This window comes from Arachis hypogaea, chromosome 3, assembly GCF_003086295.3.
Source record: "Arachis hypogaea cultivar Tifrunner chromosome 3, arahy.Tifrunner.gnm2.J5K5, whole genome shotgun sequence".
Classification (NCBI taxonomy): domain Eukaryota; kingdom Viridiplantae; phylum Streptophyta; class Magnoliopsida; order Fabales; family Fabaceae; genus Arachis; species Arachis hypogaea.
Window position 1 is genome coordinate 59066431 of NC_092038.1, and position 14946 is coordinate 59081376.

At 40.9% G+C, this 14946-nt stretch overlaps 1 protein-coding gene across 1 annotated transcript; it reads right to left on the reverse strand.

Annotated features, from left to right (window-relative positions):
- Nucleotides 1–363: 363 nt before the first annotated feature.
- LOC140183493 (uncharacterized) lies at nt 364–12812 on the reverse strand. Its single transcript, XM_072231941.1, has 4 exons — nt 12410–12812; nt 11886–12025; nt 10834–11750; nt 364–793 (listed from the first exon to the last, which is right to left on the reverse strand). The coding sequence occupies exons 1-4, from the start codon at nt 12810–12812 to the stop codon at nt 364–366; spliced, it is 1890 nt and encodes a 629-aa protein (XP_072088042.1).
- Nucleotides 12813–14946: the final 2134 nt, after the last annotated feature.

Consider the following 14946-nt stretch of genomic DNA (forward strand, 5'->3'; position numbering starts at 1 on the left):
TAGGAGAGGGAGGCCTTGTCGAGATTGGGGTGGCATTAACAACTCCATCTGGGCCATTCAGTATCTCCACATCAGGGTCGGGCCCTGGAGGAACCACCTCAGAAGAAGGGGCTACAGTAGTGGAAGCTGTAGAAGCCTTAGTCGACGGCACAAGGGGAGGACCCTCGTCTTCATCGTCAGGGGTAGGCACAATCTTGCCATCTTCCACCATAATATCCATACTGAATAAGGAGAGATCGGCCTAGGGAGCAAGAACTGGGACCTGAGCCTTCAGGATCTCATATATGTCGATCATACTACTCACCATATGTCCCTGAAGCTCGGCATAATCATCTTGGGCAGATCGAAGCCTCTCCTTAGTTTCTAGCAACTCGATGAAGGTCCAAGTATAGCTCTCCTTATACTTTTTGCAGTCTCCTTGGCCAAGTTAGCAGCTGCCTCCACCACAGTAGCACGCCCCTTTTCTTTCTCTACATCAATCTCCAACTTGGCAACCATGGCATCGAGCTCATCCTTCAGACCTTTAATTCTACCAGATTCAGACTTGGCATCTTCCATGAAGGCATTGGTCACACGAACTGGGGACTCCTGGACAACTCGGGACAAGGCCACACTAAGATTAGCCATCTGAAAACTATTGCTCGTTATGAAGTCAAGATGATGAAGGATCGACACGTCGTCAATCGAAACCTGACCGTGAGGAGCAATCAACTCCGTGGCAAAGTCCACACCATCAAACTCTTTGTCACCCAGGTTGTAAGTCCCAACAATCTTTTGCTTCTTAGGAGGAGGACTGGTACATGAAATCGTGAGTTCACACTTCTCTCACAACTCCGCGCACCTGACTAGCAAGTGCACTGGGTCGTCCAAGTAATACCTTACGTGAGTAAGGGTCGATCCCACGGAGATTGTCAGCTTAAAGCAAGCTATGGTGATCTTGTAAATCTCAGTCAGGCAGATTCAAATGGTTATGAGGTTTTGATAATTAAAAGAGAAATAAAACATAAAATAGGATAGAGATACTTATGCAATTCATTTGTGGGAATTTCATATAAGCGTATGGAGATGCATTGTTCCCTCTGAGCCTCTGCTTTCCTATTGTCCTTATCCAATCATGCATACTCCCTTCCATGGCAAGCTGTATGTTGGTGGATCACCGTTGTCAATGGCTACCATCCGTCCTCTCAGTAAAAACATGTCCTCTACAGTTCCCGCATGGCTAATCAGCTGTCGGTTCTCGATCATATCGGAATAGAATACATTTATTCTTTTGCACACTATCACTGCGCCCAACAGTCACGAATTTGAAGCTCGTCACATTCATCCCATCCCAGATCCTACTCGGAATACCACAGATAAGGTTTAGACTTTCCAGATCTCAAGAATGCTGCCAATTGATTCTATCTTATACCACAGATAAGGTTTAGACTTTGTCAGGAGAGGCAACCATGCGTCGTGAACCAGGAGGCCAAGAGATACACACTCAAGCTCTCGCAGATAGAACGAAGGTGGTTGTCAGGCACGCGTTCATAAGGGAGGATGATTATGAGTGTCACAGATCATCACATCCATCAGGTTGAAGTACGAGTGAATATCTTAGAACAAGAATAAGCGTGAATTGAATAGAAAAACGATAGTACTTTGCATTAATTCATGAGGAACAGCAGAGCTCCACACCTTAATCTATGAGGTATAGAAACTCCACCGTTGAAAATACATAAGTGATGAAGGTCCAGGCATGGCCGAATGGCCAGCCCCAAAAACGTGATCAAGAGATCAAAAGTGATCCAAAGATAGTCTCAAAAATGATCTAAAGATATGAATACAATAGTAAAAAGTGCTATTTATACTAAACTAGTAAACTAGATTTACAGAAAATGAGTAACTAAGTGTATATAGTGCAGAAATCAACTTTTGGGGCCCACTTGGTGTGTGTTTGGGCTGAGCATTGAAGCTTCCATGTACATAGGCTTTTATTCGAGTTTAAACGCCAGTTTTGGTGCTAGTTTGGGCGTTTAACTCCAGCTTTGGTGCCAGTTCTGGCGATTTACGCCAGAAAAGGGTCTCTGGTGGGCGTTTGGACGCCAGTTTAGGCCATCAAATCTCCGGAAAAGTATAAACTATTATATATTGATGGAAAGCCCAAGATGTCTACTTTCCAACGCAATTAAGAGTGCATAAATTGGGCTTCTGTAGCTCCAGAAAATCCACTTCGAGTGCAGAGAGGTCAGAATCCAACAGCATCTTCAGTCCTTTCTCAGCCTCTGAATCAGATTTTTGCTCAGGTCCCTCAATTTCAGCCAGAAAATACCTGAAATCATAGAAAAATACACAAACTCATAGTAAATTCTAGAAAGGTTATTTTTGCATAAAAACTAATAAAAATATACTAAAAAGTAACTAAAACATATTAAAAACTGTGTAAAGCAATGCCAAAAAGCGTATAAATGATCCGCTCATCACAACACCAAACTTATATTGTTGCTTGTCCCCAAACAACTGAAAACAAAATAGGATAAAAAGAAGAGAATATACAATAAATCTCAAAATATCAATGAAACTTAGTCCCAATTAGATTAGCGGGGCTAGTAGCTTTTTGCCTCTGAACAGTTTTGGCATCTCACTTTATTCTTTGAATTTTAGAATGATTGGCATCCATTAGGAACTTAGAATTTAGATAGTGTTATTGATTCTCCTAGTTTAGTATGTTGATTCTTGAACACAACTACTTTATGAGTCTTGGCCGTGACCCTAAGTATCCTGTTTTTCAGTATTACCACCGGATACATAAATGCCACAGACACAAAACTGAGTGAACCTTTTCAGAGTGTGACTTAGCTTTGCTAGAGTCCCCAGTTAGAGGAGTCCAGAGTTCTTAAGCACACTCTTTTGCTTTGGATCACGACTTTAACCACCCAGTCTCAAGCTTTTCACTTGGACCTCCTATCCATTAATGCTCAAAGCCTTGAATCCTTTTTACCCTTGCCTTTTGGGTTAAAGGGCTATTTACTTTTTTTGCTTGCTTTTTCTTTTCTTTTTTTTCTTTTTCTTTATTTTTTTGCCATTTTTTGCAAGCTTTTTCTTTTTCACTGCTTTTTCTTGCTTCAAGAATCAATTTTATGATTTTTCAGATTATCAATAACATTTCTCTTTTTTCATTATTCTTTCGAAAGCCAACAATTTTAACATTCATAAACTTCACTATCAAAAATATGCACTATTCAAGTATTCATTCAGAAAACAAAAAGTATTGCTACCACATCAAAATAATTTGACTAATTTCAAGATAAAAGTCAAAATCCATGTACTTCTTGTTCTTTTGTAATTAGGAACATTTTTCATTTAAGAAAGGTGAAGGATTTATGGGACATGTATAGCATCAAGGCATAGACACTAGACACTAACGATCATGTAATAAAGACACAAACATAGACAAACATAAAGCATAAAAAATCAAAAAACAAAAAAAAAACAAATAACAAGGAAATTAACGAACGGGTCCACCTTAGTGATGGCGGCTAGTTCTCCTTCTTGAAGATCCTATGGAGTGCTTGAGCTCCTCAATGTCTCTTCCTTGCCTTTGTTGTTCTTCCCTCATGGCTCTTTGGTCTTCTCTAATTTCATGGAGGATGATGGAATGCTCTTGGTGCTTGATACGTAAAAATGAAAATTTCACGTACAACCGGCAAGTATACCGGGTCGTATCAAGTAGTAAGACTCACTAAGAGTGAGGTCGATCCCACGAGGATTGGTAGATTAAGCAACTTTAGTTAAATGGTAGATTTAGTCAAGCAAACATAGTTTTGATTTCATGAGCATTTTGATTTTTAAACATAATTGCAAGAATTTAAATGGCAAAGAATGTAAAGAACTAGAATAAAGAAATGAAGTGCAAGTAAATGACGGAAACTTAAATTGCAAGAAACTTAAATAACATCAAAGGTAAATGGCAAGAAGTAGATGAACAGAATGTAAATAACAAGAGTAGTAAATAGACAGAATGTAGAAAGGGATTGGGAATTGGGTAATCAAATAGCTAGAGCAAGAGAAATGAGAGTTAATGATAGAGAGGATCATTAGGGATTAGAGATGTTAGTTTTCGTGAATTGATGTTAGTCAAATCCTTCTCAATCATGGGTATAGATCCATGGCAAATGGGTGATTGAATCCCAATCTCTTGGTGATTCAATCTCTCTCAACATAGCCAATTGCCACTCTCGTGATCTAATTGTTCATGAGAAGAGATGAAGATCAATTTTAATCCAGCCACACAATTTCCAAAATCTCAACCAAGGAGAGTTACATCTCACATACTAACCAAGGTATGTTGATTGAGGAAATCATGAGAGGATGAACTCTAAACTGAATTATGTGGCTCATTCGTCAAATTCACCACATAATTTATATAGATTAACCCCTCTCTCGATGGTGGTTGAATCTTTGAAGAACAAGAGTTCCCTCTTTAGATCAACCACTAAAATTGAGAAAGAGAAGATGGGTTCACCAATTCATTCCAACCAACAGAGCTCCTCCCCCTAATGAAAGGGGTTTAGTGAATCATAGCTCCAATTTCAACAACAATTGCCATCAATCAAAGTTAAACTAAATTGCAAAGAAAGATGAAGAAGAAGAGGTAAATGCTTGAAGATTAAGAAAATGAAGAAGAGAAGTTCCAAGATGAACCAAGAGTAGCTCTCTGGGTCTCCTCTCGGAAGTACCAAAAGAGTTTTCAAATACAAGTGCTAAAAAGTGTAAAAATAACTAAGTGTAAAAAGTAGAGTAAAAGTGTAAAAGTCCCCTCAAAGTACAAACTCAATCTCTATTTATACTAGTCCTAAAGATCTTCAAGTGGGTTAGCAAGATGGGCTTCCTCTTTGTTGAATTCTTGGCTCAATTGATGAAGTTTCTGGCCTTTGTGAGGAATAGGGGAAGTGGAGCAAGTTGGCACCAATTCTGGCCCATTGAGGGCGTTATTGGCACTAACTCCAGGCCAAATGCACGTTGGCAACGTGCAGGACAATTTCCTGGGCATGAAGTATGAGACTTGGGCGTTGCTAGCCCAAGTTGTTGCCAACAACTTGCTTTTCCTCTTCTTGGCCTTACTTTCATGCTAAATGTAGCCCAGAATTTGAGTGTCAACCTTCAGCTTCAATATGGACTATCATACATCATTGGAAAGCTCTTGATGTCTATTTTCTAATGCCACTGGAATCACCTCAATTGGACTTTCCTAGCTCAAGTTATGGTTCCTCAAAGAAGGTAAGGTCAAGCTGCCAAGTTGTTGCCAAGTTGTTGTGAATAACGCACCCTCAACCCCAAGTTGGCAACGTGCTCGAGAATCACTCTCCCAAGGCAAGGACTTGGGGCTGGCGTTGTTGCAAAACACGCCTCCCTTGTGGCACGTTGGCAACGTGCTCGACCCACACCCCAAGGCCAATCTCTAGCTTTCTTGAATTTCACTTCATGTTCTTGTTTTTAGGGCCTAAAGATGACTCTGGTTTGGCTCCAATCTTGTGCTCCACCATGGACTATTATATATGGTTGGAAAGCTCTGAATGTTAGCTTTCCAACGCAACTGGAAGTACTCAATTTGGATCTCTGTAGCTCAAGATATCTTCCATTGAAGTGGACATGTTCAGGCTGCCTTGTTTTGGTAAGTTGGCGTTGGCAACGCCCATCCAGCGTTGGCAACGTGAGTGGTGCGCCAATGGGCGTTTAGAATGCTGGTTGGTGCGCCATTGGGCGTTTGGCAGCCTGGTTGGTGCGCCAATGGGCGTTTGGCAGCCTGGTTGGTGCGCCAATGGGCGTTTGGCAGCCTGGTTGGCACCAAAACTTGGTGCCTAGCCAAACTTTCTTGTGTGGCGTTGGCAACGCCATTCTTGAGTTGGCAACGCCAGCTCCTTTTCTTCCATGGCTCCATTTGTTGCTTGGTTGTGTGGCGTTGGCAACGCCCATCTTGAGTTGGCAACGCCAGCTCCTTTTCTTCCAGGGCCAAGCTTGATTGTTTGGCGTTGTTAGCCTGCGTTGTCCTCAAAAACGCCCCTCATCTCTAGGCTGGCAACGTGCTCGAGGCTCCAAATTAGCTCTCTAAGATTGCTTGGGTGGGCGTTGGCAACTTGGTTCTAGAGTTGGCAACGCCAACCTTGCTTCCAGGGCCAAGTTTGCTTGCTTGTGGCTTGTGTGTGGCGTTGGCAACTTGGTTCTAGAGTTGGCAACGCCAACCTTGCTTCCAGGGCCAAGTTTGCTTGCTTGTGGCTTGTGTGTGGCGTTGGCAACTTGGTTCTAGAGTTGGCAACGCCAACCTTGCTTCCAGGGCCAAGTTTGCTTGCTTGTGGCTTGTGTGTGGCGTTGGCAACTTGGTTCTAGAGTTGGCAACGCCAACCTTGCTTCCAGGGTTGCCAAGCTTGCTTGGTATGATTGTGTGTGGCGTTGGCAACGCCAATCCCAAGTTGGCAACGCCAACTTCTTGCCTTGGTTGCCTCCAGGGCTAAGCTTGCCTTGTGTTGTGGAGTTGGCAACGCCAATCCCAAGTTGGCAACGCCAACTTCTTGCCTTGGTTGCCTCCAGGGCCAAGCTTGCCTTGTGTTGTGGAGTTGGCAACTCCAATCCCAAGTTGGCAACGCCAACTTCTTGCCCAGCTTGCATCATTCTTGCTTCCATGCTTCCTTGTTTCATCACCTATCATCAACAAGGGAAATAGCTTCAAAGTCTTACCAATTCAAGCAATAAATTTCATGAGATTCATTCATACTCATTCATATATGCATTCCTTAAATCATTTGCATGAATTTGGCTAGAATTAACATGTTCCTTGATATCATCATGCATGGAAACAAAACTCATAAAAGGACTTGTTTATTAAGAGAAAATGAGTGAATTTAAGCTAAAACTAACTAAACTAACTAACTAATAAAGCAAATATGCACTTGCATCACAACACCAAACTTAAAGTATTGCTTGTCCTCAAGCAAAATATAAAGGACTTTGTCACAAGAGTTTAAGATGTAAGACTTGAATGTTCTTCCAGAGAGTAATTTCTCATTGAGCATGTCATCCTCACTTATGTGGTCATTAATTTATTGTAATTGAACACAACTATTCAACTTTTTCAATTAAAATGCTTGCTTCACTACTAAATTGGTTAACTTCACTAGACTTCTTTCATACCTTAGCACATGATCCTTGAACCAATTTTTTGCTTATTTCTTTTTCCCTCTTTTTTTTTTTTTTCAATTAAGCTCGAAATCTTGTCTTAAGGCGGCTCTTTAGCATAAGCTTTCAATCAACAATCCCAAACCAGTTGGTTCAAGTTGTTAAGTGTTGAGACACTCTTAAAGATTTACTCACTCAAGCCTCTTTCCTTAACACATTCAGTCACAGGCATATAACATTGAAATTTTTGTTTGGATAGTGGTGTCCAGCACCTCTTTGGGTTGCTAAATGTTCTGTTATAGAGCTACTCTTGATTGTGGGTTTTCAATCGATAATCCCGAGTTAGTTAACTCAAGTTACCGGGTGATGAAGCACCCCTCGGATTTACTAGCCCAAGTATATCTCTTAACATCAATCACCACAGACACATATCCAAATTTTGTCATTGATGCCTAGCCTTTCATTCTTTGTACTCTATTTTCTTTATTGTCAAGGTTATTTGTGCTTTTACTATTAAAGTCTTTGTGATCCTTAACCAAACTAGTTTTGTATAGTAAGCATTCTTTTGAGTTCATTGAACCTTGATTCTTTCACAATAAATATACTAGCACTTTTCCTATGGGACAACATGATCCTTTTTAAGCTAGATTTCTCTCTGTTCTTGCTCAAACTACATCTTTTATTCCAATGACAAGTAAAAGTATTAAAGACAAGCAACCATTCCAAATCTGTGAGTGGTGATGCATGGAATGGGCAACATAAAAGACAATGCTTCAAAAAGAAAATGCATCCTAGAAGGTATACCATCTTTCAGACATACATCTTCTTTATTTAATAAAACATAAAGAAAAACATAGGAACTTCACCACCTTTAGTCTTCATGTCCCTTTTCCTTTGCTTGATTCTCCTTGCTTTCCTTTGCCCTTTGGATCTTCTTTCTTTTTGCTTCTCCGTTCTGCTTGTTGTTGTGTTGTTGCATCTCCCTTTGAATCTTCTTTCTTTTTGCTCCTCCTTTCTCCTTGTTGTTGTGTCGTTGCATTCCCCTTTGGATCTTCTTTTTGCCAAATTCCTGAGCTTATCATTGTCTCCTGTAGCCTCTGTTGATTGAATCTCACCCTTGCTAGTTCTTGCTGTTCAAATATCTTCCGAGCCTCATTAAAACATTTGATTTGTGGGTTGATCAATGGGGGTGTGGAACAGAGGTAACTAAGCTTTTCTTGGGTGCATATGTCATAGTCAAGTCTGTCCTTGTGCCTGGCTTCCTTGAACATTCTGTTTTCATTGAAATCTCTGTAGAGTGTTTCATGTCTAGCATCCAACCTATGGAGAAGTTCTCTTTGCTGAGCTTGCTCTATCCTTAGTTGAGCTTGTTCTTGTATCACTTTCTCCATGGCTTTTTCATGTTCCATAGTTGAATTGTTGATGGCTTCCTGCATCTTGGCATATTGTTCTTGTTGTAGTTCCATCATGTGTGCTTGGTACTCATTTTGTTGGTTCATCCATTGAACTTGAACCCTTCTTTGTTGGTCCATCAATTGCCAAAGGTCCCTTTGTTGTTGTGCTTGTTCCTCTTGGCTTCTTTGAATTTGTGAATATTGCCCAGAAATTCCTTCCAAGGCAGCTTGGAGTTGGTTCATGTTCAAGGTGTGAGATTCATCCATTTCTTGAGGCTCCTCCTCTTGTCTTACTTCCTTCCTTTTCTTCCTTCTTGCTAAAGGTTGCCTTTCCAATTGGGTTGTGGTGATGAAGTCCAACCTTTCTTTGGTGAGAGGCTTTCCAATGGAGACCAAATCAGTTTCTCCAAATTCTTCAAGAGGCACTCCAGCTTCTTCACATAGGCGCAGAATAGTACTAGGATATCCTAGCCAGCTGTCCTGTTTGACCTTTTGAGCTATTTCAATGATGTTCTTGGCTATAATGTCTCCAACATTGATTTCCCCTCCTTTCATTATGCAATGGATCATTATAGCTCTATTCACCGTTACCTCAGAGTTATTTGAAGTAGAGATCAATGACCTCCTCACTATGTCATGCCATCCTTTTGCTTGAGGTATGAGATCACCTCTCCGAAGTTTGAGTGGTCGGCCATGTGAATCCAATACCCAATCCGTGCCTACTCTGCATAAGTCACTCACCACATCCACATATCTTGGGTCATTTTCAACCCTTTCTTCATAGCTAGGTCGTTTGAACTGTTTGTGCTTGACCCTTAGCACCCTATTGATGGTGTCCGGGCTAAAATCAACATCCACACCTCTTACATAGCTCATGTATGGTTCTTCATCATCATATTCTCTTATCACATTAGTGAAGAACTCATGGATGAGAAGCATGCTCACTTCTTGAGGTTGGTCACAGAGAAGCTCCCATCCCCTTTTTCTGATTATTTTTTGTATCTCAGGATATTCATCTTTTTTAAGCTTGAATGGTAGCTCTGGAACAACATCTTTGCTTGACATCCAACTAAAGATCCGCTCATTGTGTTTGGATTTGAATCTTCTTTCATCAAATTCATCTTCTCTCCTATCCCTTGATGATGAGGCCATTGAGATTCACTTGCAAGATTGAATCTCCCCAACACCAAACTTAGATGAATGCTTGTCCTCAAGCACAAGGAAAATGATTGTGAATGAGAGATGTGAGGTAAGCACGGTGACTTAGAAAATGATGGTGAAGGAGATTGAGTGTTTCGGTTATGTGAGAGATGTGATGCTTCAAGAGGAGTTTTGTTGGGTAAAGATGAGGTTCAAGGTTAGAATTTGTGAAACATGGAGTAGGTTGGAGGTTGAGTATGAGTTCGGTTAGTGAAGTGAAAGTTGGTGGGTAGAAGAATGAATGATGAATGAATATGGTTGAAGTATTTAAAGTGAAAGTTGGTGGGAAAGCATTTAAGGCTCGGTCATGGCATGCTTCCTTGTGCATAATGCATGTTGATTTCTTTTTCCCCATGTACAAAGTTCAAAATTCATGTGACTTCCCTTCCTTGTGTATCCGTGACCTCCATCCAAGATTCCCCATCATTTCTTTCTTTCTTTCATTATATGCTTCCAAGATTCCCCATCACCTCTTTCTTTCTTTCCTGCAACAAAATGCCAAAAGCTTAAGATTCTTAAAGTGACATTAATAGCTAGAAGCTTATGATGATATTCCTATGCAAAATTAACTAAGCTAAAATTAAAAATTTATGAATTGATTCCCTAATCTAATTTTTCTAGCATTAATAATGTAAGTAAAGACACCAAACTTAGTTTATGACTAAGTGTTATATGGAATTAATTTCAAAGGTAGCCACATCAAACTTAGTATTTTACCTACATTATATGCTATTTTCACGTTTTTTTTTTTTTTTTAATATAACTAAAGTGGATGACAAAACTTTCATAGCCTAGCATTTTCGTGTATGCATGGACACCAAACTTAGTTTGTGGCTAAGTGTTGTAGAACACACATTTGCCATTACTTCAAGATTGGCCACACCAAACTTAGTGCCTTGCATACACCATGTACTAGTCTACTTGATCATTATTGGTTACTAAAACATGAAATTAAAAGACTCCCTGTGCATGGGTTGCCTCCCATGAAGCGCTTTGTTTATTGTCCTTAGCTCGACATTACAGCTTCTTTGCTCATGTTAAGAGTTGCACACTCTCTTCCTTGCTCCAAGGGCCACCAAAATAGTGCTTCACCCTATGTCCATTGACTGTGAAGGTTTGTTTTGAGGCTTCATCAAGCAATTCAACATAGCCATGAGGTGATACTTTGGTGATGGTGTATGGACCAGTCCATCTAGACCTCAGCTTCCCAGGGAAGATCTTCAATCTTGAATTGAATAATAACACCTTTTGGCCTGGTTCAAATGTTCTTTGAGAGATCCTCTTATCATGCCATCTCTTTGCTCTCTCCTTGTATATTTTGGCATTGTCATATGCCTCCAATCTGAACTCCTCAAGCTCATTGAGTTGTAGCAACCTCTTCTCTCCTGCTGCTTGAGCATCTAGATTTAGAAGTTTGGTGGCCCAGAAAGCCTTATGTTCAAGCTCTACAGGGAGGTGGCATGCCTTTCCATACACCAACTGAAATGGAGATTTTCCTATGGGTGTTTTGAAGGCTGTCCTATATGCCCAGAGTGCATCATCCAGCTTCCTGACCCAATCCTTTCTTGTTGTTCCCACAGTTTTTTCCAGGATCCTTTTTAGCTCTCTGTTGGCAAGTTCAGCTTGTCCATTGGTTTGAGGATGATATGGTGTGGCCACTTTGTGAGTAACACCATATTTGTGGAGTAAAGAGTTGAGTTGCTTGTTGCAAAAGTGGCTTCCCCCATCACTTATAAGTCCCTTGGGCACTCCAAATCTAGTGAAGATGTTCTTCTTGAGGAATTGCAAGACCACGTTGGTGTCACATGTGGTGGTGGCTATTGCTTCTACCCATTTGGAGACATACTCTACTGCTACCAGGATGTATTTGAACGTGTAAGATGGAGGAAAAGGTCCCATGAAATCTATTCCCCACAAATCAAAGAGTTCCACTTCCAAAATGAACTTTTGAGGCATCTCATTTTTCTTTGACAAACCCCCTGTTCTTTGACATTCATTGCATTGGCTCACAAACTCCCTAGCATCCTTGAAGATTGAGGGCCAATAGAAACCACTTTGAAGGACCTTTGCAGCAGTTCTTTCAGCCCCAAAATGACCACCATAGCTAGAGTTGTGACAATGCCATAGTATGTCCTTCATCTCATCTTCTGGCACACATCTTCTTATCATTCCATCTGGGCATCTTTTGAATAAAAATGGTTCGTCCCAAAAGAAGAACCTAGCCTCATACAACAGCTTCTTAACTTGTTGTCTTGTGTACTCTTGTGGAATGATTCTTCCTGCCTTGTAGTTGGCCATGTCTGCAAACCAAGGGACATGTTGAATGTGCAAGAGATGTTCATCTGGAAACTCTTCATTTATTGATGGAAAGTTGTCTTGGCATTCATCTTGTGGCACCCTTGATAAGTGATCAGCAACTTGATTTTCACTGCCCTTTCTATCTTTGATCTCAATGTCAAACTCTTGTAGGAGTAGCACCCATCTAATTAGCCTTGGTTTGGCGTCCTGTTTTGACATAAGATACTTGATGGCAGCATGGTCAGTATACACTAAGACTTTAGATCCAATCAAATATTGTCTAAACTTATCAAAGGCATACACCACGGCTAGTAATTCTTTCTCTGTTGTGGTGTAGTTTCTTTGAGTTTCATTCAATACCTTACTTGCATAGTAGATAACATGAAGCCTCTTTTCCTTCCTCTGCCCCAACACAGCACCAATTGCAAGGTTGCTTGCATCACACATGAGTTCAAAAGGTAGTCCCCAAGTTGGGGGTGTGATGATTGGTGCTGTGGTGAGCTTAGTCTTTAGAGTTTCAAAAGCATGTATGCATTCATCATCAAAGATAAAAGGATTGTCTACCACCAGCAAATTGCTTAGTGGCTTTGCTATTTTGGAAAAATCTTTGATGAATCTCCTATAAAATCCAGCATGCCCCAAGAAACTCCTCACGGCTTTCACACTAGTTGGCAAAGGGAGTTTTTCTATAATTTCTACTTTTGCCTTGTCAACCTCTATACCTTTTCTTGAAATTTTATGACCAAGAACAATGCCTTCGGGAACCATGAAATGGCATTTCTCCCAATTCAAAACTAAGTTTGTTTCTTGGCATCTTTTCAAGACTAAGGTAAGATGGTGCAAGCAAGTATTGAAGGAATCACCAAAAACAGAGAAATCATCCATAAAGACCTCAATGAATTTTTCTACCATGTCTGAGAAGATTGATAGCATGCATCTTTGAAAGGTAGCTGGGGCATTGCAAAGTCCAAATGGCATTCTCCTATATGCAAAAACTCCAAAGGGACAAGTGAATGATGTCTTCTCTTGATCCATGGGGTCAACCACAATCTGGTTATACCCAGAATATCCATCAAGAAAACAATAATAAGCATGGCCAGCCAACCTTTCAAGCATCTGATCAATGAAAGGTAGGGGAAGTGATCCTTCCGTGTGGCATCATTCAGCCTCCTATAGTCAATGCACATCCTCCATCCTGTCACTGTTCGTGTTGGAATAAGCTCATTCTTCTCATTAACAATGACAGTCATGCCTCCTTTCTTAGGTACTACTTGCACTGGACTAACCCATGGGCTGTCAGATATAGGGTAAATGATCCAGCCTTGCACAACTTCAGAACTTCCTTTTGAACAACCTCCTTCATTGTGGGATTCAATCTTCTTTGAGGTTGTACCACCGGTTTGGAACCCTCCTCTAAGAGTATCTTGTGCATACATACAGCAGGGCTTATGCCTTTCAAGTCATCAATGGTCCACCCCAACGCCTCTTTGTGAGCTCTCAAAACCACAAGGAGCTTTTCTTCTTCCTCTTCATTCAATGTGGAGTTGATGATCACTGGGAAGCTATCTTTCTCACCAAGAATGCATATTTAAGATGAGGGGGTAGTGGTTTCAACTCTTGTTGTGGTCCCTCTTCTTTGGTGGCTTCACTTGGTTCCTTTGATGCTTCCAACGTGTTTTCTTCTTGTCCCTTGATGTTATGGACTTCCTCTTGTTTCATTTGATGGTTTGTGTCAAGCACTTCTTCAACCAAAGAATCTACTACATCAACCCTCATGCAACTTTCTTTCTCAACAGGGTGTTGCATTGCTTTGAAGACATTTATGGTCATTTGCTCATCATGCACCCTGAAAATCATCTCTCCCTTTTCCACATCAATGATTGTTCTAGCTGTAGCCAAAAAGGGTCTACCAAGAATGACTGAGTTGTTTCCCTCTTCATCCATGTCTAGGACCACAAAATCAGCTGGGAATATGAAGTTTCCCACCTTCACCAAGAGATTCTCAACTACTCCATTTGGTACTTTGATGGATCTGTCAGCAAGTTGAAGTGACATCCTTGTGGGTTTGAGCTCTTCAATCATCATTTTCTTCATCATGGTAAGGGGCATTAAGTTAATGCTTGCTCCCAGGTCACAAAGTGATTTGTCAACAGCCATGCTCCCAATCGTGCAAGGTATGAGAAAGCTGCCAGGGTCTTTGAGTTTTGGAGGTAACCCTTGTTGAATGATGGCACTACACTCTTGATTGAGAATCACGGTTTCTTTTTCTTGCCAACTTCTCTTCTTGGTGATCAATTCCTTAAGAAACTTTGCATATAATGGCATTTGTTCTAGAGCCTCTGCCAATGGGATGTTGATTTCAAGTTTCTTGAAGATCTCTAAGAACCTTGGGAATTGTTGGTCTTTTGCTCCTTTGTGTATCCTAGTTGGGTATGGAAGCTTGGGTACATAAGCTTTCACTCCTTCATTTTTGTTTCTTTTTGTGAATTCATACCCTCCTTGCCATCACGGTTGCCTCCTTGACTTGTTAAATTGCCTTGTGGCTTGACAACCTCCTTGCTTTTGTTAGATGTTGAAGCCTTTTCTTCATCTTGCCTCTCCACTGTGTCTTGCTCTTTGGGTTTTGTTGCTTCTTTATTTGAACTTTCACCAACTACCTTGCCACTCCTCAACTGCAGAGCCTTACATTCTTCTCTTGGGTTGGGTATTGTGTCACTTGGAAGGACATTGGTTGGTCTCTCGGCTTGTTTGGCTAGCTGTCCCACTTGTCTCTCAATGTTCTTCATGATGACCTCATGTTCCTTATGTCCCTTAGCTAAGGCTTGAGTGGTTTGAGCAAGTGCTTGTAAGGTTGCTTCAAGACTTGAGATTCTAGTTTCATGATGGTCAATTGGGGGTATGA

Coding starts and splice junctions, on each gene's coding strand:
- LOC140183493 (XM_072231941.1), bottom strand. CDS start 12,812: ATGGTTCCCGAAGGCATTGTTCTTGGTCATAAAATTTCAAGAAAAGGT. Junction 11,751..11,885: donor GATGTGTGCCAGAAGATGAG/ATGAAGGACATA, acceptor GAGTTTGTGAGC/CAATGCAATGAATGTCAAAG. Junction 794..10,833: donor GTCAATGGACATAGGGTGAA/GCACTATTTTGG, acceptor TTCATGTACCAG/TCCTCCTCCTAAGAAGCAAA.